Raw genomic sequence first — 25,878 nt, 5'->3', positions numbered from 1 at the left:
GATCTTCATTTAATCGTCTCCCGTGCATTCTTCTTCTTCTTATCATATCATCATCATTATCATCATCCTCAATAATGTTATTATATTGTTGTTACTGTCATAATCATATATCATTAATACTATTTGTACCCATTACAAATCTTATTCTAGTGTTGCTATGCACACATTTTCAGTGTTGTTACTCATCTGGGCGACTGGGAAAGGAGCGTTTGTAGAAAGCTTTACACCTACCCTGCTGATGTGAAGGATGTAGAATGTAGATATATTCATTCCTTCAAATCTGCTCTCAGGACTCCTGCGTTTACGTGCCGACCGCCAATGGGTTGTTTCAGGACAGGTGCAAAGACAAAGCACCGAATATGAACTCTTTAAAAAATGTTATCTTTTATTTATTATTATTCTTTTATTCATAACACGGGGGCGTGTAACTGTATGCGCGCGCGCGTGTGCGCGCGTGTGTGTGTGTGTGTGTGTGTGTGTGTGTGTGTGTGTGTGCGTGTGTGTTCGTGTGCACATACACGCACTGGTGTGTGTTCGTATGTGTCACACACAACGCACACATGCACACACCGAGCGGTGGTTTAGGGGTGATGCGTTCAACTATGGCGACACCTGAAAAAAACAGGAAGACACTGAGAGTACACCGTGCCTCTCGACATATCCCATTACAGCTATTCCTCGTCACTGACTCCTATCCACAATCTAGCCACCCGATATCGTTCATGGCCCCGCCGAAACCAAACCACACACGTATGTCAGTCGTTTTTTACCGGTAATTTTCTCATGGGCAAGACAAGCGCGGTATACACTTGCGCGTAGTTTCAACTTGGCACGGGTGACTCCGAAAAGCCACACAAACAGAAGAAAATTAGATGAAAAAAAAAAAAAAAAAAAAAAAAAAAAAAGAAAGAAAGAAAAAGAGAAAAAAAAAGTAGCATTGCAGCATTTTGATGTTATGTCATTATTCAAATACAGCTTCACTGAGGATTTCGGGGGAAAAGAACAAAAGAAAAGAAGAGAAAAGTATTCACCAGATTTGTATGTATGTATGTATGTATGTATGTATGTATATATATATATATATATATATATATATATATATATATATATATATATATATATATATATATATAATGTACATGAAGTATGATAGTGCAACAAAACAAAGATGTTCATTATATATTTCTTCCCATCTCTCTCTTTTTTTTTGTTGTTTTGTTTTCTCTCTAAAAAACTTCAGGTAACCCAACCCTGTTGTGAATTTTTTTATTTTCTCGAAACACATTTCGAAAGAACCAGGAACTCGTTTTCACAGCGACACTCCGTTTGCTCATAAGGATCCAGCTGCGTGAATCAGTCCATGAAATAAAGGGTGATTGTTAATATAGTATTTACATAGCGCTGAATCTTGTGCAGATACAAATCTAAGCGCTTTCACACCAGTCATTTACACGCATGCATAACTCTAAAACTGAAGAAACTGAAGACAAGGAAGAGGCAGGGGAGGGAGGCTATCTTGTGAAGAGGTGTGTTTTAAGGCCAGACTTGAAAGAGCTGAGTGCAGAGACCTGACGAAGCGAAAGAGGAAGTTCATTCCAAATAAAGGTCCAGAGACAGAGAAAGAACGGCGTCCAACAGTGGAGTGTTTGAATCTGGGTATGCGTAGTTGTTTTTTTGTTGTTGTTTGTTGTTTTTTCAAGGCCTGACTACGCCTTGGGCCTGACTACGGCCTGGGTTACCTGCTGGTCAGGCATCTGCTTGGCAGATGTGGTGTAGCGTATATGGATTTTTCCGAACGCAGTGACGCCTCCTTGAGCTACTGAAACTGAAACTGTAAACAGAGGGAATCCGAAGCCGATCGTAGAGAGCGAGATGGAGTGTAGAGGTGAAGGCAGCCACAAAGATAGGAAGGGGCAGATCTGTAAATACATTTATAACATAGAGTACTGATCTTATACTTTATTCTGTGTGAGACAGGGAGCCAATGGAGATGTTGCAAAATAGGAGTGATCTGCTCAGATCTTTTCTTTCTGAGGACGAGTCGGGCAGCAGAGTTTTGTACGCGCTGAAGGGACTGAATGGATGAAGCAGGCAAACCAGACAATAGGGAGTTACAGTAGTCAAGGCGAGAGAGAATGAGAGAAACGACAAGTCTAGATGTTGAGTCGGTGGACAGATATTTCCGAACGGAACTGATGCGTCGCAATTGACAGTAGCAGGACTGACATGCCTGACTGATAAATTTTTGCATGGACAGTGTGTTGTCAAAGACAACGCCGAGGTTCCTGACTGAGCTGGAAAGAGGGATGGATGTACTGCCAAGTTTGATTTTATCGGCTGTGATGGAAGAGAGTTTTTGTCTAGTTCCGATGATCATTGCTTCGGTTTTGTCTGCGTTCAATTGTAACTTATTTAGAGTCATCCAGTTTTGAATGTCCAGGAAGCATTCAGATGTTTCTTGCAAGAGCAAGGACAATTTTTCAGGGGTATCACTCTTCTCAAGTTGAGTGTCATCAGCATAGGAATGATGACTAACATTGTGGTGGTTGATAATTTCAGTGAGAGGAGCAGTGTACAGTGTGAAGAGAACTGGGCCTAAAACAGATCCCTGTGGGACTCCGTATTTGATTTTTAACAGGTTCAGACTGGAAATTATCGACGATGACAGACTGGAATCGATCAGTGAGATAAGATTTGAACCAGTTGAGAACAGTGCCGATGATGCCAAATATAATTTAAGACGGGAAAGAAGGATTGAATGGTCCATCGTGTCAAAGGCGGCTGACAAGTCGAGAAGAGTGAGAAGGGGAATTTTTCCTGAGTCGGACGCTAGCAGTAGATTGTTCAGGATGTGAAGGAGAGTGGTTTCGGTGCTGTGGTCAGCACGATATACAAACTGAAAAGGGTGAAGGAGATTGTTGAAACAAAGGTGGTTGTTGAGGTGCTTCAGGACAGATTTTTCAAGGAGTTAGGACAGGATAGGAAGGTTAGAAACTGGTCGATAATAAGTTGTGAAGCATGGAGCAGCAGGATTGGTGTTCGTAACTATGGGGTGCAAGAACCACACATGTAGCTTCATTTCATTAACAGCTTGATATCCAATTCAACTTCTCTCTCTTGCTTTCTCTCCTTCATATACATACACACAGCAAGAACCACACAGGGAGCTTCATTTCATCAACAGCTTGATATCCAATTCAACCTCTCTCTCTCCTTCATATACATACACACAGAAACACAAAAGGTTTCGGTCTGCACTGAAGCTGACTGCTGAGTTACTCTTTCATTGACAGTCAGCAACTGGTTACCCTGGGCAACGCGGAACACCTGGCATGAGACTATCCACTCGTGTGTGTGTGTGTGTGTGTGTGTGTGTGTGTGTGTGTGTGTGTGTGTGTGAAAGAGAGAGACACTTTGACTCTTTACTGTCATTAGCTTAACAGCCCATGTGACAGGGAGGTATAGGGGAAGTTACAGTGTCGTTTTATCCAATCATTTGAAAAAGTAAAACAAAACAAAACAAAACAAAAACAAAAACTAACGCACCTAATATTACAAAGGTTATATCAATAAACAACAGCCAACAAATTACACACACAAAAATAACAACAACATCATCATCATCAGATTGACCATCCAAATACTAATTCCATCTGCTTCTATTTTGACCCTCAAAGAAATCATTTTGGAAACAATTAATGTTTGCATATATTTTGAATTAACGGGCGTTTTGATCATTTATTTTCTTTTTCCGTGTATCTACTGCCTCTGAGACGTACTTTTCAGTGACAGTGAGAGACACAGAGAGAGAGAGAGAGAGAGAGAGAGAGAGAGAGAGAGAGAGAGAGAGAGAGAGAGAGAGAGAGAGAGAGAGAGAGAGAGAGAGAGAGAGAGAGAGAGAGAGAGTAACTGTGCCAAAGCAAGCGAGCAACTGATCAGCTTGAAAATCTGCATGCCAGCAAATTTTACTTGCTGCTCAGACTAAACTCTTGTTAGATGTAGACTGTACTATGCTTGTGTGTATGTGTTCAACTTCTGTGTATAGTAGGGAGAACGGGGCCGGATGTGGGTGTGCGTGTGCGGCTTTGGTAGTGAGTTTTGAAAGATGCTTATATGACTAGATCAATATTTATAATTTCACGCATCAGATGGAAGTATTACAGATGCTTTTTGTTTCATATGGGTAGATCTTCTTCTTCTTCTTCTGCGTTCACTCGTATGCACACGAGTGGGCTTTTACGTGTATGACCGTTTTTACCGCGCCATGTAGGCAGCCATACTCCGTTTTCGGGGGTGTGCATGCTGGGTATGTTCTTGTTTCCATAACCCACCGAACGCTGACATGGATTACAGGATCTTTAACGTGCGTATTTGATCTTCTGCTTGCATATACACACGAAGGGGGTTGAGGCACTAGCAGGTCTGCACATATGTTGACCTGGGAGATCGTAAAAATCTCCACCCTTTACCCACCAGGCGCCGTCACCGTGATTCGAACCCGGGACTCTCAGACTGACAGTCAAACGCTTTAACCACTCGGCTATTGCGCCCGTCGTATACGGGTAGATAAATGTTCTCTCTCTCTTCCTCTCTTCATAAATCAATACATATGTGTCCGTAATGTAAGTCAGTGAGCGTCCACTGTTTACCGGTGTCCATTTCTGTTTATTTCGACATGTTTCTTTTATAATTACGTATTTTGTGTGAGTGCGTGCGTGCGTGCGTGCGCGCGCGCGCGCGCGCGCGTGTGTGTGTGTGTGCGCGCGCGCGCATGTGTGTGTGTTTGTGTGCGTGCTTGCGAACGCGCGCGTGTGTGTGTGTGGGGGTGGGGGGGGGGGGGTTACCGACTGAAAGCAAGCAAGTAATCCGAATCAACATGTGCTATACACATCTGCGTGTTCTGAGATATTAAACAGGTCTATGTTCTGCATGTATGCCAGTTTTGTAGATATTTATATACTTTTGGTCAAAGAGGGTCGTTCACTGCCCGCCCCCCCCCCCCTCCCTTCTCTCTCTCTCTCCGGCTCCATGTGACACGTTTGTATCCGTGATGTGCGTCAGTGCGCCTGCTTTGCTCGATGTACATTTTATTTTTATCATTCTAAGTTCTGGGCAGGATCTCAATTCAGTTCATTTCAAAAGACTATTGTCTGCTTCAAACAATTAGAACAGGAGAAAAATTTTTTTAGTAAGCTCATTCAAATGTTCGTCAACAGAGAAATAAGTGATGTAAAACAAATGAAAAACCGGTACACCCTTTCATGACCACCACACACACACACCAGTCATCAGGTGAAAGAAAGAGAGAGAGAGAGAGAGAGAGAGAGAGAGAGAGAGGAAAGAACGCAAAATACGGTCGATGTCCACTGAAAGGATAATTATACCTTAACTTTGCAAGAAGCTATGTCTCTCTATAGGACCGTAACAAGTATTGCTACCCTGAAAATTTTCCGGGCCCCAAAACCTCTCTGAGCTTAAAACAAAAATAAATAAATTCATAAACTAATCAAGCCATGCGCTCCAATCACTCGTTGCGACGATAATCTACAAAGGTTCCTGCAACGTATCATTCCAGATTCCATCTGGGATTCTTCCGAAAGGCAAACCACGAAAGGCAAACCATAAACAACAAAATGTCTTCCGGGAAATTCAACCTCGCGGCAGCGACATGGATTTTACAATACCATATCTTGGAGTCATTTTTAATATATACACTGTGAACAGTAAGAATTATCTATTGTCAAAAGGTGGATCATAATGACATTTACCTCTGCAGATTGGTCCGCCATCGAGGGAAAAAGAAGGTACTCCTGCCGTCCCGTTTCTGGTTATTTTCACGTCTGCTTCGTGGGCCACCCAATCCCAGGTGACACATTGACTCGAGTGCGCAGGCGCTGTGGCGACTCAAAAACGCTTGCGTGCAGTGCCTGTACGCATGACTGAACTGTACGGAGGGGGAGATGGTAATCAATGGGTGCATGTCGAGTTCCTTCCCTTTATTTATTTTATGTTCTATCCATACGCGACCAAATAAAAGCAAAAGCAAAAAAAAAAAAAAAACCCCCCCAAAAAAAAACAAACAACAAAAAACAAAACAAACAAAAAAACCAAAACAAACCCCACAAAAACAAAAAACAAAAAAAACAAAAAAAAACCCAACAAAACAAAACCAACGCAAATAAAATCATCTTAATCCACGAAGTCTAATTTTCGGCTTGTGTTGAATCAAGTGGGTTTGAAAAAATACAAAAAAACAAAACAAAACAAAAAACTCCTAAACCAGACCAAAGACAAAAGGACTATCAATCTATCTATCAGTCCATCATCCGTTTGCTTTGTTCTTACAACGTACACAAGATGATATGGTAAGACACAGCACTGTAAAATACAATCAAACAGAATTCTTTTCTACATCATGGTGAGCAAAAGGATTCAATATTTGTATTCATACTGTTTATTAGCCAACAGACCTCTCACGTAGGTTACAGGATTAAATCAGAAATGAAAACACTCCGTAATAGACAGGACTTTTCTACTCGGAAAGCAGAAAAAAAGGAAGAAAAAAAAGAAGAAAAGATCCAGGTGGGATTTCACCCCCTTTGACTGCCAGGGCATCCCTTGGATTGCCAGACAGACATCAGACTGTGGTCTTCACTGAATCAAGGCCCAAAGCCCTGTACATCTAAACCCTAAAGGCTTTTGCCAGTACAAGTCATTCAACATAGAGACTGCTACTCTGCTCTACAAGACAGCCATGGCCTTTATGACTTGCTTATTAGTTTGAGACAAAAAAATATGGAATAAGTAGAAAAGGGACAGGGATGGGGGGGTGGGGGGGCGGGCACTATTGTAGGATATCATCTTGGAATAGGACTTGCTGAAATCAAATTCTGTTGTGACCTTGAGATTGATCTTTTCTTCTTTTTTGTTGTAGATGAGTCACTTTTTGTGAAACAATGTCCTTGACCTTTGACCTCACACCGAACTTACAATATCACACATAAAGGGTTTGACAGGGAAGGTCTATTCATATATCTTTTACACTACCAAGTTTGATTACTTTTCCAGCTGCGGTTACCAAGAAAATGCCAACATTAAAGTTTGCTACATGCACACATAGACAGACAGAGACAACTGAGATCAGGTCACACACACACACACATCATACACATGTGTGTGTGCACATGTGTGTGTGTGCATGCATGCATACATGTGTGTGTGTGTGCGTGCATGTGTGCAGGCAGCCATGTATGTGTATGCAAGTGCATCCTATGAGTGCAAATGTGAATGTGCATGAGAGTGACCTAAGCAAGGAGACACACACCAACCATTGACAAAAAGCTAGAAACATTTTTCACATGCCAGAGAGAGAGAGAGGGGGAGAGAGAGGGAGTAGCAAACAGATACTGAAACACGCAGGGATTTTTTGTTTGTTTTTTCATAAGAGACAAGGAGATGGACACAGATGCACCCAGAAAGGAATATGTGTAAATGCAAAACACAAATGGTGGATTATAAATTGAAAGTTTATTTGAACAGTGGCAAATGTGTTGTTCCTACTAACTACTGTATGAAAAAAAAAAATCACACACAATACTGTTTTGCCACTCACACACACATCTTTCCAATTTCAGTCTATGCCAGAGCTGCTTGCCTAGTTTTAATGGTGATAAGAGTGCCCAATTATCAAGTCCAGAAAAAGACTAAAAATATTCAAGGCTTCTTAAAATCTTTTTTCAGTGGATACACCAGAAAGGAAGAGACAACATAAAGAAAAGGAAAAGCCAGAAACAAAAAGAGCAACAGAAAAGAGGATTTTCCAGAGAGTAGGGACACTGTTTATGCTGAAAGTGCCCCCTGCATTCCCAAGAGGAATGGGTCGGGAGGGGGCTGGGGCGTGGGGTGGCTTGACAACCTGTAAGCTGTCTGCTGTAGTGGCCATCAAGTGGACAGAGAAACTGCACGTGTGGAGTGATGGCCTAGAGGTAACGCGTCCGCCTAGGAAGCGAGAGAATCAGAGCGCGCTGGTTCGAATCATGGTTCAGCCACCGATATTTTCTCCCCCTCCACTAGACCTTGAGTGGTGGTCTGGACACTAGTCATTCGGATGAGACGATAAACCGAGGTCCCGTGTGCAGCATGCACTAAGCGCACGTAAAAGAACCCACGGCAACAAAAGGGTTGTTCCTGGCAAAATTCTGTAGAAAAATCCAGATCGATAGGAAAAACAAATAAAACTGCATGCAGGAAAAAATACAAAAGAAAATGGGTGGCACTGTAGTGTAGCGACGCGCTCTCCCTGGGGAGAGCAGCCCGAATTTCACACAGAGAAATCTGTTGTGATAAAAAGAAATAAAAATACAAATACAAATACCTGTCAACAACAAGACAGGCAGACTGGATGAGAGGATCCAACAGGAAAAGCAAAGAAGAGTTGGAGAAGCAAAGAAATGAGAATGAGGAGGAAAGAGGAAGGAACCTGTCGATCAGAAAACAACTGGAGGTCTCTCTCTCTCTCTCTCTCTTCTCTCTCTCCCTCCCTTCCCTTTCTCTTCCTCCGTCCCTCTCTCCTCATTCCTCTCTCTTTAAATATACACACATGCACACACACATACAAAAACATACACACATAATCACATATTAGTCAACATGTCAGCATCATCATCCCAGCCATAACACCACAGAAGCTGTTTTGACGAAAAAAGATTCAGAGAATCATTGATCCATGTTTAGACTGCCAGAGAGATTCAAGTTGACACAACTTCAATTACATATAATAAAAAAAAAGGAAAAAAAGTTCAGAATATTTCAAAATAGAAATTATCTATTCATTCTATCCCCTTTTTTTTCTTGGTTTAAAAAAATGTAATGATGTACAGCATGTCTTTTTCTAGAATAACAAGAAAGCATACTCACAATTACACAAAGTCACTAACAAGGTCACTTACAATTCCAGACATAACTGATATGACAACACCAAATTCATCATACATCAAAAACACAAGGTCCAATGTCCATGCTTAGAAACATACAGATATATGCATTGTTAAATGAATTTTGGAGAAAAAAAAATCACCAATGAAGAAGGCAAGTAGAAGAAAAAACAAAGAAAAAAAGAGAGAACAGTTAAAGAGATTCGGATTCGGATTCGGATGATTTATTCATATAGGCCATTGCCCCTCATGAAGGGGTGCAGTATACAACATTATTAAACATGCAAGTGCACAGGGCGAAACAATCATCAAAGGAATTATGATATCATTATTGATCTTAACTTAAATGCTTTATATATGTAAATGGACAAATTCTTTACAATGCTTTCTTTATTAGATGCCATCAAAAGACTTAGCCGAAACTGATTTGAAACTTAAAATACTTTCGTGGAATATACTGTTCTCTTAATTTACTTAAAGCAGGACAACATAAAATAAAGTGTAACTCATCTTCAACACCACTTCTACACAGAGGGCAATTCAACTCATCCACAGTATGCTTTCTGTACCGATAATAGTGTTGAGCAATTTCTGAAATACCTAATCTAAATCTTGCCATTATAAATTTCAAATGTTTGTAACAGTTAAAGAGAGAGAGAGAGAGGAATAGTGCTCCATGACTTGTATGCAACTGAGGTGAAAAAAAAAAATCCTGGGGCCAATCTAAATGAAACATTTCATACATTTCATCAAGTGAGTAATGATATTTAGTGTGCAATCCTTTCTAACCAAGTGTTAGGATTTAAAACGACATGAAATGACCAATATCATGAACACGAACCAACAAGCCACCATGTTTCTTGTTCACCTCTGCATGTTTCGGGGCCTATAAACAGAACGAATGGCTCTCTGATTGGCAAAGAATGAACAAACATGTCACTGCAGGTGATTCTGAGGACCTGTCAAGATGGCTGCACATCAGCACTGCGACTTATCTTACATCAAAATGGAGTACAGCAGAGGCAACTACCGCAGAAAATGTGTCACAACATCTACTAATAATATCATTTCAGCGATGGAACAAAAATTGATGTTAAAATAGGTCTCTGAACGCAGGGTACAAAAATGAGAAATTAAGCCAAACTTGCAATAAGGGAAACCAAGAAGAGGCCCAGGTTCCAGTGGCGTTACCCCAAACCTGTTGGTCATCACTCCCCCATACACACCCACCCTGGCTCATCCACTTTTAAAACTATCTCTCTCTCTCTCTCTCTCTCTTATTTTTTCTTTTTTTAAAAGCAAAAACAAAAACACTGAAGTTTCATGGAGGAAGGGAGATAAATTTGGCCTGTCATCTTTTTTCTTCTTCTTCTTTTAAGAATTTTTTTTTTTTTTTTTACACACCAGTAAAAATATGAGGAAACAAAGAGTATTTCAATGAGCATAAAATAACTGAATAGCTGAATTCTTCACTCCAGCTTCCTTCATTCACATCTCTCTCTCTCTCTCTCTCTCTCTCTCTCTCTCTCACACACACACTTCTGATTAAACTTTTCAAATTCAAGTTCGAGTTCTCTCACACACACACACACACACACATTTTTCAAAGTCATACAGTTCCATGAACAAGATTCTGAGGAAACATTTACACTAGAGGAATTTGGTCAAACTGATCAAGTGAGTTACAAAACGCCTGAAAGTCTTGCTCAATATCTTAGTTTCAGTAATTTGGTGAGGAAAATACAAACATTGATGTGAGCATCAGTCCAATGTATCTTTATGAAAGCTGTTTCTTTTTTTCTTAAGCAAAAGAGTTGATTGACTATAATCATCATGGTTCAGAGTAACTGAAATCTGCTTTGTATTAATTCATGATTAAAAAAAAAAAGGTATTGTATTTTATTACTCTTTTTGTCACAACAGATTTCTCTGTGTGAAATTCGGGCTGCTCTCCGAAGGGAGAGTGTGTTGCAACAATGACAGGACCACCCATTTTTTTTTTTTTGTACTTTTTTCCTGCCTGCAGTTCTATTTGTTTTCCAACAGTAGTGGTTTTTCTACAGAGTTTTGCATAGGAAAACCCTTTTGTTGCCATGGGTCGTTCTATGTGTGCTAAATGCATGCTGCACATGGGACCTCGGCTTATCGTCTCATCCGAATAAATAGCAACCAGACCACCACTCACGGTCTAGTGGAGGGGGAGAAAATACTGGTGACTGTGCCAGGATTCGAACCAGTGCACTCAGATTTTCTCGCTTACTGGACGGACGTGTTACCTCTAGGCCTCACTCCACATAAATATAGATTAATCCTCATATATGCAAACAGCTTACAGAGAATTTCCTATTATTCTTTTTTTATCATATTTTTTTTATAGGTTAAAAAATGGTTCCAAAAATATCCATGTTGCCATGCAGCACTGAGCAATCATCTTCAGCACTGGTAATGATCAGTAACAATCTCTGTACCTTACACATATGTGGCATGAAGTTGTTCACTCTGTTAAAAAAAAAAAAAAAAAGGAAAAAAAAAGAAAGGTTAAAAGTCCCACAGCCTTTTAGTTTTATGGCCATCGAGACAGTGAATATCCACTGTGTCTAGGGCTCCGTTTAGTACCTCGGGGCCAAATCCTCTCCTTCTGCCATCTTAACTCACTCAGTACGGCCAGTCCTCTCTTCTCCTCTACACAGACCCCTTGGATGTCCAGTGGGTGTCTAAATGACCTAACCTTTAGCTTCTGTCGTCAGAACTGTGGTATTCTTTGTCAACATTCACCTCTTCAGTATAAGAGCGTTCCGCTTGCAATATTTTGATGATGGTAATTGGGATGAAACGCTGTTAACGTCGTCTCTTTCGCCGTTCGTATGGACAGAGTTAACCTTCCCCATCCGAAGTAAGGTACCCTTTCACACCTGGGTGGAGTGAGGAAAACTGGAGAAAAATGACTTTCCCCAAAGACACAACAACATGCTGAAACGGGGGACTAGAACCCTGTTCAATGTTGAACACCAGATCTAAGTCCAATACCTAAGCGATTCTAAACATCTGATCCTGCATTTTGTAAAATATTCTCCAATTCTTCTATTTTATTGCAAAATGTTGTCCATTTCTTCCTCAGTATAATCATACTCATTTCACTTCTTTGCACATCACTGTTATTTATTTATTTATTTATTTTTTTGTAAGAAATATTTCAGAACAGAATGCAACGTTTCTGAAATGTCTCCTATGGATGAAGCTAGCATGTGGTGCACAAATGAACACCATAATTTCATTGGTTCTTCATGACTTTTATGGGAAAGTTTCATTCAAGAGCTAAGCAAATTTCCACCCCATGCACATTGCTGGTGTGGACTTTTTTTCTTTTCTTTTTTTCTTTTTTTTTTTTTTTTTTTTGCAGGTGAAGGTGTACTCTAATAATAATAAACCTGGAGTCAACCAGACTGAGAGATGCGGACACCTGCAGTGCTGGTCAGGAAAATTGAGGAACACTCCCAAAGTCACAACTGTGAAGTGGATGACCCCTGACTGTGTGGTTCATGTCTTCCCGTTTGAGTCCACACTGAGCTCTGGGTAGGAGCCAGCCATGGGACAAGGAAACCCCACCTCTGATGAGGCTCAAACCTGCATCCTCCCAGTCAGTCCATGAGGCTAAACCACTCTGTCATAGCGACTGGTTGGTGTGGTCATTTGCACAGCTTTCTGTGTGGCTGGTTTTCGTTCAGTTAACATCTTTGGATAAAATGTCACCATGATCCATGACTGACACACTGCATCGCAATCAGTCATGGAATACAAGTGCATTGTTACTGACACTGAATCTTCACATTGACGTCAGCACTTCTGGCACCAGCACCATTACTCTCTGAACTGCTGAATCCAGCAAAGCATCAATCACCTTAAATAGCTTCAGAACAGCAGAATCCACCCAAAGTTCTACACACCAGCACTTTCATGGGTGATCCCCTTCCTACTTATAACCAGGGGCACCACAGTAGGGGCTAGATGTGGGGCAAACACGACCTCCAGCTGTCGCTTGGATGTCAATGCCATCTGTGCTTGATCAATGGTGGTGGGCCCCTCCTTGGAATGGTATGCTCCACACAGTGTGGAGGAAGAGGAAAGAGCGTCTTCTCTGCGTGACATGAGCAGACGACAGGTGACATGGTCTGCCCACACGAGCCCCAGAGCGGGAATGGACTGACGAAGTGGCCCAGGACCATCTGATACCTTGGACATGTTTGCCGTCACCTGGACATGCATGGACAGATACCTAGGACATGTTTTCATCACCTGGACATGCATGGACAGATACCTTGGACATGTTTCCATCATATGGACATACATGGACATTATACCTAGGACATGCTGGCTGTCACCTGGACATGCATGGACAGATACCTTGGACATGTTTCCATCATATGGACATACATGGACATTATACCTAGGACATGTTGGCTGTCACCTGGACATGCATAGACAGATACCTTGGACATGTTTGCCGTCACCTGGACATGCATGGACAGATACCTAGGACATGTTTTCATCACCTGGACATGCATGGACAGATACCTTGGACATGTTTCCATCATATGGACATACATGGACAGATACCTAGGACATGTTTTCATCACCTGGACATGCATGGACAGATACCTTGGACATGTTTCCATCATATGAACATACATGGACATTATACCTAGGACATGTTTGTCGTCACCTGGACATGCATGGACAGAAACCTTGGACATGTTTGGCGTCACCTGGACATGCATGGACAGATACCTAGGACATGTTTTCATCACCTGGACATGCATGGACAGATACCTAGGACATGTTTTCATCACCTGGACATGCATGGACAGATACCTAGGACATGTTTTCATCACCTGGACATGCATGGACAGATACCTTGGACATGTTGGCTGTCACCTGGACATAAAGGACAGATACCTAGGGCATATTTTCATCTCCTGGACATGCATGGACAGATACCTTAGACATGTTGGCTGTTTGTAATGGTTAGGGTTTCAGCAAAAATGCCAATATTCAATCATAATCGTTGCTCTAAGATGTTAAAAAAAGTTTTATTTCTTGCAAAAATTACCTGCAAATGTTTTCTAAACCACTTCATGACCAATAGTTAACTCCCCGATAGAGAGAGAGAGAGAAAGAGAGATCTGTGTTGATTTTTTTTCTTGTGTGTCTTCATGTACTGTTGTATACCTTTATGCACTCTTGTATATGTACTGTCTGATGTGAGTCCCTTAGGCTTTAGAGCCCACAATGTGGGAAGTCTGCGCCATATACCATACTTTTTGGCCTACAAGGCGCTACATTTTTTCTCAAATGTGAGCCCTGCGTTTTATAGGCTGCATGCGCCCTATCTGTGTCTGAAAACTAAATTCTGACCACCACATGAGGCCACCTGACATAACAAACTCAATATATTACAACATCGTTGATAACAATGAATGCACACAATCACTTAGCAACAGTCTTATCACTGTTCACCATCGAAGCAAACTGAAACTGAATCGTATACCACACAAAATTTCAACTACATGTGATCGCATTTCACCACTAGGCCACGAAAAATGAGCAGCGTCTGAGTTGAGGATAAATTAATTCATGGTGTGAAAGTAAAGAAATCTGAAATGAACTGACCATTTTTTGAAAGCAGAACGCAAAGCAAAATGGCGGATGGGACTGAAAGCCAGGGCTAACAGACTGGATTCTGACTGAGCAAATATTCGACTGAAGGCTGTAAAATTGTATTAAAAAAAAAAAGTTAAAAAAAAGCAAGAAAAAAAAAGCAGCTGATAACAGAGCAGACAAACAGAGACACAGAACCAAGTCAACAAGCAGACAAAATCAAGTCTTCTCCGATCCACTTTTTCAAAGATGACATCACTACTCGGAAAACAACATCTGCTGTTATCAGAGAGAAAATGGAGGACTTTCACTTCATGGCAGTTACAGCTTATCAGATGTGTGCACCTTGTATGAGTTCAAAATAACTTTAAAAAAAAAAATGAGGGGGTGCTCCTCACGCGCTACAGTGCCTTATATGCCGAAAATTATATAAAGTACTATACAAATATTCTTCTTCTTATTATTACTGATATTATTACTTTTTATTTTGATTATTCTTATTATCATTATAAATATCATTATTATTATGATATTTATCATTATAATTATTATCATAATATTTATTCTTCTTATCTTTTAAACTTATTTTTTATAATCATCATCATCATGACTGTGCACGGTGTGGAATCATTAGCAGATTGGCTCACCTGATTCACACAGACGACGGCCACGCTGTGCTGGTCGGCCAGTCGTCGCAGGGCCATGGCCAGTGCAGCCAGCTGTTTGGCACGGCCCACCAGGCTGTGGCTGTCGCTGTCACAGCGGAACAGCGCTGTCACAGAGTCCACCACCACCAACTTCACCCCCCGCCTGCTCACCGCCATGGGCAGCTTCCTCTGCAGGCAGTCTTTCAGACCTTCCTGAAGCCACCATGGTAACCAGGTGTTTTTTGTTTGTTTTCACTTTAATATTATGAACACAGTATTATTAAAGGTTAAAAAAAAAAAAAAAAGTCTAAGGACCCACAGCCTTTTTTGGCCATCAGGGTAGTTAACCCCTTCTTGCCAGGTGAAAATTTCAACAAGTTTGTCATTCCTGTGTGCCGAGTGAAAACTCAGGGTTTCCACCCTAGTGAAAAAAACATGCGCACTAATTCCTCAAACACAAAGATGTCTTCCTGAAATTTTTGCATGATAATTTTTGCTCATAGATTGTTTTCATATGGCACCTGTGGCCCAGTGTTACACCAGAATTTGATGAAATTGATACTGCTACCAGGGATGAGAATGAGACTTTGTGTTCCAGTACTGAAATCACTGCAATACCTGCAGTCGTATACATAAAACTTTCCACTTTCCTGATTTTGCTGTTGTTGCAGTCGTCAATAGTGATTATTGTATGTATGATTTTCTCTAGGGTGACAGCTAAACATTCAATGTTTTTTTTTTTTTTATGTTCACACGCTGAATGACTGTGATTCTTGTGTATTGTTTATGTGTTTTACACCACAAATGAATATCTCTTATTGAGATAATACTGTATTCTGCGTTCCTTTAGACTCATTTCTGACTATAGTCTGAAGAATTTCATGCCTGCATACACAACCTGCCCCACCCACCTCACCCCACCCCTGAAACACACACATGTGTTGACAACATCAGCAACAAAATCAGCATAAGAAAGAATGAATGACATGGATACTTATATAGCACCTATCCTTGGTCATTTGCACAACAGGCTGCCTACCTGGATAGAGCCGACTGACGGCTGCCACTGGGTGCTCATCATTCGTTTCATGTGTCACTCAATCAGATTTCAGGCACGCATACATACACACAGACAGACATGTAACATTTTTTTTAAGAACCACTGTACAGCTCACCAGATCCGCCACATGTTCCAGCAGAACGCAGTCCATGACACTGCGTTTCAGCACAGAGCAGTGCTGCCTGGAGAAGTGCTGGGCCATCTGGTTCATGCGCCTGTTGGGGAACGCTCCCTCCGTGCTGATGTAGATGGCTCCTGAACAAACAAACCCATCCCTTTAAGACACAACTTCACGGTCTGTGATGGGGGCAATAGCTGAGTGATTAAAGCGTTAGACTTCAATCTGAGGGTCCTGGGTTCGAATCTCGGTAACAGAGCCTGGAGGGTAAAGGGTGGAGATTTTTCCGATCTCCCGGGTCAACATATGTGTAGACCTGCTAGTGCCTTAACCCCATTCATGTGTATACGCACACAGAAGATCAAATACGCACGTTAAAGATACTGTAATATCCATGTCAGCGTTTGGTGGGTTATGGAAACAAGAACATACCAACCCCGAAAATGGAGTATGGCTGCCTATGTGGTGGGGTAAATAAACAAAATGGTCATACACGTAAAATGTTACATGTCCGTCTGAATGTGTATGTGTGCGTGCCTGAAATCTGATTGAATGACACAGGAAACGAATGATGAGCGCCCAATGGAAGCCGTCAGTCAGCCCTACCGAATTAGGCAGCCTGTTGTGCAAATGACCCTGAGTTTGTAAAGCACTTAGAAATTGGTCTCCAACCGAAGATAGGCGCATTTAAGTATCCATATCACATTAACAGAAATTTTTCTTTATGCCCCTATACATGTATCCAACATCACACATACTAAGCATGATCACACAGAACATGAACATCCATTAAAACATGCAACACAATAATAACATGATATATCAATTTTGACCAGGCAACGAAAAACATGTCCTTAACACTGAAACACAATATAAACTAACATTCACTTTCTGTTTCACACAAACTCATCCATCCACATACATTCACGCCCAATTACATCCCTTTCATCACATGCAAATACGTCTGTACACACTGGCAACAACAGTGACAACAAGACAAGGTGCGTTTATTTCAGGAACCCCACTGGAGGTTTATGAAATTGTTACATATTTCATATAACTATTACAAAATATGAAACACAATGTACTCACAATCAACTAACAATGGTAGTACCAACTGAATGTGTGTGTGTGTGTGTGTGTGTGTGTGTGTGTGTGTGTGTGTATGTGTGTGTGTGCATGTGCGCGCACGTGCATGTGTGCGTGTGTGTGTATGTGCGTGGAGTGTTTCTGCTCTTGTAGTTGTATGCTGTGTGTCTGACTGATGTGTTACCGAAAAGCACTTTGAGAGGTTTCAAAGGGCTAAATAAATGCATTGTTACTATTACTGTTACCGTTATTATCATCATTACAATTATCATCATCATTATCACAAGGAAGATCCAGTCCTATTCCTATATGGCCTACAGTCCTCTGGATCCCTGCAGAACACAGAGGGCCCTTCTCTCTCACCTCCACCGAGTCCTCCGTGAGATGGCGGCAGCTGCACAGTAAGACACAGCTGCAGACACAACTGTGTCTTTCCAGTACCGCTCTCTCCCGTCACTTCTGTCAGGCCTCGCAGCAGCAGTCCCCCTGAAGACAAAATATGGATGTGTGATGCAGACATACTTACTGCCTGGTTACAAAATGGACCATTCAATCATTGCACAAACATTTGGACTGGAAAACGAAGAGAGGAGATCGGTTTTTGAGGAAATTTAACAGTTCACTATTGAAAATTAAAATCTGTGTTGATGAATGCTGAAATCAATTCAGTCCTAGAAGAATATGTGTTACGTTATCTCAATATTTATGTGATAGTATAGATCAGATACCTTAAAGAAGACTTAACAGTTCTTTTTTAGTGACCAGCTACTTTTAGATACAATGCTTATGAAGATTCAAGCTAAAGCAATTGGTTTTGCAAAAATAAAGAAAAAGAAAATGCTGCATGTGAAAAAATGTTAGAGGAGAAAATTAGAAAAAAAAATTAACAGAGACAGACAGAACTGACTAAGAAGATAAAACAGAGTTGATTTCATAAGAGAAAACAATGAAGGGAGAGTTGATTTCATAAGAGAAAACAATGGAGGGAGAGTTGATTTCATAAGAGAAAACAATGGAGGGATCTTGCTCTGTTCGCAAACAAGATTGGTTTACAGATGGGATGATCCCGAAAGGTGTGAGATGGCTTTATGATTACTAGTAAAAAGTGATATATGGCTAAATTGTTGTCAAACTTGAGACAGAAGACTTACAAGAAATATACAGTGAAATGTTATTGTTAGAAAGATTTATAAGGTTAAACAGGTGAAACTAATAAGACTTCAAATTAGGATAGTTCACAGAATTTTAGGAACAAATGCAATGCTAATGAATATGAGTCCAGTTGGATCCAGTAAGTGCTTTTCTTGATGTACATAAAAAAAAAAAGAAAACATTCACGTTCAACAATTTTTTTTTTTTAATCGCCATTTTGTTCAGTAATTTTGGGATGATTTTCAGACTGCTCTCACTCCAATGTGTATGCTGGCTGCTTCATTCCACTTAAGTGAACATCTCGTGCTATTTGGATGTGAAAGAAATGTTAAAACTGATGAAGTTATTGATTTGATTATTTTGACTGCAAATTTTTCTAATCTATAGATACAAAATGGGAAAAACAATGCCCACACAGGGGGTTAACCTGCACTTTGAATGAAAGATCATATGAAATAGAAAAATATATCATTGCCAGTAACCAAACGAAATATATAAATTTGTTCATTCTGAAATGCATAAACCCTGCTAAGTATTTATCTTGAAAATGTTGTCGCTCATGCTGAAGCAAGTGTATTCTGAATATTGTACCCAATGCTGATGTGCAATGACGCACATGCTGTATCTTATACACAAGACAAGACATTTTTCCTAATGTTCCTGGGGATTGAATTCCAAAGAGATGGAGCAACAGACTCAAATTCAAATTCAAATTCAAAAATACTTTATTAACCCCTAGGCTGCCTGCATGACGAGATAACTCGTCATGGCAAGCATGTGTGCTTCGCTGCCTGCATGACGAGATAACTCGTCATCGAAATATTCTGACTTTTCCCTGCTTTGCATTCAGTTCGTTGACAAAAATGCTGGTAGCTTTAGCTTGGGGAATCTTTCTGGATTCTATTCATAGCTAGAAACACCATCTGCGTCATAAGGCAGTCCTTTATTTGAACGTTTTGGTTGGGTTACTGGCCGCAGTCTTTGCCTGGCTCCTCTCCTCGCTCGCTCAACAAAATGTCGGACTGACTCCGTGCTCAAGACATGCGCTCGTGGCGAACTAAATCAACCAAGATTACTTTCTTTAGCTAATGCTCAGAAAGAATTGGAGCATAAATTCGAAGGAGAAGACAGTGGTGAACATTTATAGGACGATTTGATAGAAAATAAAGGGAGCAATCAAGAGAGTGGCCAAGATACAACTATCAGTGAGTGATGCAGGCTGTTCAACTCTAGCAGACGAATTTTTAGCAGGGCACCGTATGAGCTATTTTCTTGGCACTCAGCCAACGCGGTCTGATGAAGTGACGGTGTGAGAGGGGTGAAGAGGAGGGGGGTGGAGACTGAGGGGGCATGGCCTCACATCCATATTATCACTTGCAGAAGTCACAATGCATCTATTTCTTTTGTCAGTTTGTTTATATTGTGGTTGTTCTAGTATGATTTTGTGTGTGCAGATATCCATTTGTCCAGAAAATGATATTTTTGTGCAAATTACCAGACTAATGTTTGTAATGAACAAGTTGAAAATGTGACAAAAAACAAAACACTGATTTCAAAACAACAGCATGTCACTTAAAATGCATAAAATGGGAAAACATCATGTGTTTTGTATTCTTTATTCATTTCCCTTTCAGAAAATATATACTTTTATGGGTCTTTCTCCAATAACAAAGAGCACAGAATTTTTTGAAAATTTATACCCGTTTTTTGTGAAAAAACCCTGGCAAATAGATTTCACTTAAATCTTATTTTCCTGGCAGCGAAAGGGTTAATCCACATAGAAATTAACGTGTGCAATCACAGGCTTGTTGTAGACACCAACATAGAAATGAACATATGTACCATACAATACACTAAAACGAGTCAGATAAAAACTCTCAGTAGCTGACTAAAACAACCCCCCACCCCCATCCCCCCACACATGCGCACACATTAAGACAATAAACTATTGCACAACAACGTATACCGACAGAAAATAAAATATAAATATTTAACTCTCACTCTCACCCACACCCACACACATGTAAAGACAAGGTAGTGTACAACAATGTAAAAAAAAAAAAAAAAAAAAAAAAAATCCAACAAATAAATCATATATAAATGTAAAATGCACACACACACACACACGCACACGTTAAGACGGTAACGTACTGCATAACAATGTAAACAAATAAAAACATCCAGCATATTAGAACATCCTTCAAATAAATCGTATTTATAAGTAAAATGCACACACACACACGCGTGCGCGCGCCCGCGCACACACACACACATGCGCACACACACATACATGTGCTCGCATGCTCGCTCACACACACACACATGCATGAACTCAGACAGGAAGAAAGATACACTTCCACTCTCACATTGACATACACTCTCTCTCTCTTTCTCCCTCTCACGTACAAAGTTACCTCTAAGTGCTCTGTCCAGCAGAGCACAGCCTGTGGACAATCTGTGCCTGCAAGCCTGTCTGTCATCTTCTGCCTGCCACAGCTGTAAGCCTGAAAGTCAAACACTAATGAAACTGCTTCTGACTTTGTACTGATGACTAACATTTGCACATAATAATATACATGCTGCTGATAGGAAATTTTCTACCTAAAACTACGTTTAAGTAACATACTTATTGTGACCCACTAGTGCAGACTCCGGCAGGGGTCTGACATTCCTGTCCTGTGCAAACTACTATCCGCCTATGAGGAGAAAACAAAAGTAGCTACGGCCGATAACCTCCCGGAAGTAGGTAACCTTCCCTTTGCCCCCCTGACTAGTGCCCTCTTTTTACGGCAAATTGCCGCAACCAGCACAGTGTGCAGGGAGAACAGAAAGCGGGGAGGAACAAGAGGGTCTTAAATGTGGGTCACAGTAAGTATGTTACTTAAACGTAATTTTAGGTAGAAAATTTCCTTTCAATTACACATACTTAACCGTGACCCACTAGTGCAGAATGGCACGGCAAGGTGGAGGGCTCATCTGTTCTATCGCCAGTGCGCTGCGATGACCTGTTGTGTGACCACCGCAGAGGCAACGCCTCTTGAGCCATCATCCCTAAAGCAATAGACGTCCCTCAAGAAGAATTCCATGAAGGTTGAGTGTACTGTGTCACCTAAGGATATTGGTGCGGGCAAAGAAGACTGAGGTCCGCAGCTGTATTGTGGGAGAGGTCTGTGGACCACAGCTGTGCTGATAAATGTAACGCAAAGAAAATCGGGTCAGTGTGTAGAATCCACACTTTATTCACACTTTATTGAGAGCCCTTTGAATCAAAGGAAGGGAAGGAAACATGTACCCTATAGGGTTGTCTCACTTGAGCGTGGTTGAGCGTCAATGCAAGGAGGTGCACATGTGGTTTGATCTGATGATTTCACATTGGTTGTGGGCTGATAGTGGAAGTGATATATGTTTGAAGGAAACTGTGGCATGAGACAGAGGTAGCCCACCATGTTGGGCTTGCCTTAGGCGTGACAGCCAGATCTGTAGAGCTCCTCCATGCGAGCTGACAAGCGATGGGCGCTCCCCCCACCACTGTTTTGTCGCTGCCAAAAAACAGCACTGGCATGTTGCCTATGCATAGAATGGCAGACATTTGGCAACAAGAGACTTGAGGTCCCTGGTGTCTCTGGGACAGGGCTGTGTAATTGCCCAGGTAGGTACTATCACGAAGGGGCATATGGAAGGCTTGGTGGCTTCTCTACCTGAGTGTGGCATGTTGGAGCAACCTGCAGAAAGTTGTCGGCAGTCAATGGATGGGTTGGATCAGGCTGTGGGAGTGCACTTCATGTGCCTCCAGGTCACTGAGTCTCATTCTGTGGTGGAATTCCTAATGGAAGAGGATTTCCATGGGGAAAATTTTCGCTGAAGGTTCTTTAGTGAGAAAGGGGACCGGATCCACGACAGGCCTCTGGGTGTGTGTGGTGCGCACTGAGTCTGGGATGGAACGGGGCGGGGGCAGGGGGAAAAGTGGCTCTAGATGTGTTGTACTGGCCACTTACATCAAATCACTGATCTGACATACGTTTACAGTATGGCCAACAGCAAAATGAGAACTGTATTATCAGTGGTTTCTTAATTGCACAGGGAAAACGTTTGCAGCTTAGTCTTTGATGAAGGACTGTCTCTCACACTAGAAGTCAAATTGCACTGGGACTTAGTGCTGTAGCCTTGGAGGCTAACTAGCTTTTGGGATCCGTCCCAATGGTGAGTCCTAAGGCCCTCTTGATCAAGGGAGTGGGGATGCAACTTGGGCAAAACACTCTCTACTATAAACTGTATAATCAAATTCCAGTCCGAATAGTCGGGACAGCAGTTGCCTCCTCTGCTGTTCTGATGGTCATTGTTGTACACGACTGATTATCATATACTGGTCCTAGGAGGACACCAATCAGCATGGGTAAATCAGGAAACAGCTGCTGTGTGCTTGAGGGATGAAGGTGTCCACCATGCAGGTTCTGTTGAAATGTAAGGAAGCCAGAAGGAGTTGACAGGGTCTTGCGGTGCAACCGTGTGTCTGAAAGACATGGTGCTTGCTTCCAAAGTGACAATAAAGTCATCCTCTGACAGGCCCTTGACTGAAGACTGGGGCTCCATGTTGGGATAGCCTGTCTAGGCTTGAAATCCCTGGAAGTGTCTCTTTGGAAAGACAGTGCTTAAGAAGGAATGCCCATCTGTAACCACAGCAGTGGTTGTGTGTTGAGGCTGAAAGGATCGGGCAGGGAAGACCAAGTGCAGAAAGTGCTTTCAAACGCCAATTGTAAATATACTCGCTCTGGATATTGTATACTTACTGAGGTATATCATTAAAACAAAAACAAAACAAAAAAGGAAAGAAAAAGAAAGGAAAATGCAACTAACACTGTAACTGTGAGTGTGACACATGTCCTTGGATGTTGTTTGTCTATAGAGTGCTGGCACTGTTAATCTTGATTGTGGGAAATAACAATGGCAGAACTAGACTTCTTCTGTCACCAGTGTTACTGTTGTAAAGAACATTGATGTAAAGAACGGATGGATTCTACAATTAATGATGCTATACTGACAGCACCATGCTAAAATCAATAAATACTGCTGGTACTACCGAAATAGTTTGATGCAAGCCCTGAATGCAGATTGAATGTAACTGTTATGTAGTTTATCATAAACAGTTTTATTCCATTATCAAATCTTAAATTTGTCAGAGTCTTATAAGAAACATGTAACTTAGTTATGTTTGACTCACTGCTTCAATAAAGAACTTTTATCTTCTGGTGATCGATGTGTAATATGTAGCTCAGTATACAAAGTTCATCCACACAGGTTTGTGTGTGTATACATGTGTGCATGTGTGTGTGTGTGTGTTTTATGTGCTGTCTAACTGACATACTATTGTAAAAGCACTTTGAGAGGCTTGAAAGTGCTAGACATAAATGTACTATTATCAATATTACTGTCATTTACTAAGCACCTACATGTCACTGCACTCTGTCCAAGCACAGTCTGTGAAATGACGTCCTTCAGATGTGTGACATCAGCAACAGACAGGCCGGTCAGACGTTCCACTTCTGCACTGGACAAGTTCATCACTGCTCTACCGTCATGGAAGCCTGCTGCAAAGCAAAACAATTTCACACTTAATCACCATGTTGACTAACCCCTTGACTGCTGGATCTTGGTGAAATGAGATCAGTGTTGCATGAATTTGATGTGCAAGAACTGCTTTTTGTGCTTTTCTAAGGGGTGCCATGCACAAAAGTATTGCTATCCCCAGAAGAAGTCCAATTCCAAATCATTAAAAATGGTGACCAACATCCCAACCTCTAGCCTAAATCTGATCTCAAGCAACGGGCATTCATGATTCCCTACTGACAAGCATACTTGTCAGCAGCAGTTAAGGGGTTAATAGTGAACTAGTAAAATGTATACAAAAAAGAGAAAGACAGATATTTCACTCCAGGTTTGACCTTGACATCATGTTAAGAAATCTCCTGAACCTTTTAGAAACAAATGTTCTTAGTTGAAATATCCTGCAAAGTGACTTAGTCACTCAGATCATGAACAGAATTAAAAAAATTAAAATTTGTCCTGAATTTGGCCAGACACTCAAATGACTAGGGGACAAGCAAGCTGTATTTGTGTGTGTGTGTGTGTGTGTGTGTGTAGTGTGCACGTGCATGTGCATGTACATGAGTGGTGTATCACTGTGTGTGTGTGTGTGTGTGTGTGTGTGTGTGTGCATGCATATATGTGTGTATGTGTGTGTGTGTGTGTGTGCATGTGTGTGTCAGAGGTGTGTCACTGTGTTTATTTTCCAAACATTATTATGCATGTGTTTACAAGACAACTAATAAATTAATAATGTATGCTTTCAAATAAATGTGTGTGTGTGAGAGTGTGTTGTGTGTGTGGGGGTGTGGGGGGCAAAGGGGGGGGGGGGGGGCATGAGTGTGAGTGTGTGTGTGAGAGAGACAGACAGTTAGATGGACAGACAGAGTGAGGCTGTCAGAGACAGACAGACTGTGTGGCAGTTTATTTTTACACATGGACTAATTAATGTATATTGAACTGGACCATTGATTGAAGATGTTAACTGCGGCAGATCTCCTTCTAGTGTCCTAAAATCTGGGGTATAGTTTAATGATACTTATATGCATATTTTGCATTGAAAGACTGTCATTTGGACAGACTTATGCTTTCGATCCAAGGATACAGCAAGTATCTAGTGGATTAAACAGCAAGTGCTTGATGGGTTAATTTAATGGGTTTTTGGTTTTGTTTGTTTTTTCCCCCACCTCGCAAGTCAACATACTTATGGGCAGACATGCCAGACATGCGACTGTCTCAAACTACTTTGTGTATATGTGCATGCATAAGATCCAAAACGTTAAAGCTTCCGTAATCCATGGCAGAGTTTGGTGGGTAAGTTTGGAAACATTTTCTGAATGATTTATGCCAAGAATTTGCTAAAGAATCGTTGTATCACAATAGTTTCTTCACTCATCCGGCACGTTTTTAAGTTGATGGTGGTCTGTTGAGAAGTACTTGGCTACAAAAGCATGTCTTCAGTTACCATTTTTAACAGCAGTAATGATTCTTGGGTTGATTTCAAGATCCCCAATGCTGAGAGCCATGTCTGTTGAAATACTTCGACTCGATAAAAGGTACACAATCCACAATCCGCGCCATATGTGATCAAAGGGAAACTACTACCACTCTGTATTGAAACAATTAGCTGTGTTTATGTCCCTT

General features: G+C 41.2%; 2 protein-coding genes across 3 annotated transcripts in view; both read right to left on the bottom strand.

Moving 5' to 3' along the window:
* The window catches only part of LOC143295868 (uncharacterized), a 38,555-nt gene extending 32,682 nt beyond the window's left edge, over positions 1-5,873 (bottom strand). The window contains exons 1-2 of one of the 2 annotated variants that reach the window (XM_076607532.1): positions 5,769-5,860; positions 232-295 (exon numbers count right to left, since the gene is read on the bottom strand). The gene's annotated coding sequence lies outside the window, so the exon portion shown is untranslated. Of the gene's footprint in view, positions 1-231; positions 296-5,768 lie in introns of both variants that reach the window. The other variant, XM_076607531.1, reaches the window with a different exon arrangement.
* Positions 5,874-11,055: 5,182 nt separating this feature from the next.
* LOC143296225 (DNA repair protein XRCC3-like) lies at positions 11,056-25,805 on the bottom strand. Its single transcript, XM_076608051.1, has 7 exons — positions 25,700-25,805; positions 24,102-24,239; positions 21,069-21,158; positions 17,866-17,988; positions 16,411-16,550; positions 15,236-15,448; positions 11,056-13,184 (listed from the first exon to the last, which is right to left on the bottom strand). The coding sequence occupies exons 1-7, from the start codon at positions 25,758-25,760 to the stop codon at positions 12,870-12,872; spliced, it is 1,080 nt and encodes a 359-aa protein (XP_076464166.1). The 5' UTR covers positions 25,761-25,805; the 3' UTR covers positions 11,056-12,869.
* Positions 25,806-25,878: the final 73 nt, after the last annotated feature.

This window comes from Babylonia areolata, chromosome 21 (genome assembly GCF_041734735.1).
Source record: "Babylonia areolata isolate BAREFJ2019XMU chromosome 21, ASM4173473v1, whole genome shotgun sequence".
NCBI classification, from domain to species: domain Eukaryota; kingdom Metazoa; phylum Mollusca; class Gastropoda; order Neogastropoda; family Buccinidae; genus Babylonia; species Babylonia areolata.
The sequence above is the reverse complement of the archived record's forward strand: the minus strand, read 5'-3'. Positions and strand labels throughout refer to the sequence as shown.

Bases quoted from the DNA above. Each gene is read 5' to 3' on its own strand.
- LOC143296225 (XM_076608051.1), bottom strand. From the start codon at position 25,760: ATGGCTCTCAGCATTGGGGATCTTGAAATCAACCCAAGAATCATTACT. The intron at 16,551-17,865 runs GTGAGAGAGAAG...TTGTTTGTTCAG, and splicing joins TCACGGAGGACTCGGTGGAG to GAGCCATCTACATCAGCACG. The intron at 15,449-16,410 runs GTGAGCTGTACA...TGGTGGCTTCAG, and splicing joins TGGAACATGTGGCGGATCTG to GAAGGTCTGAAAGACTGCCT.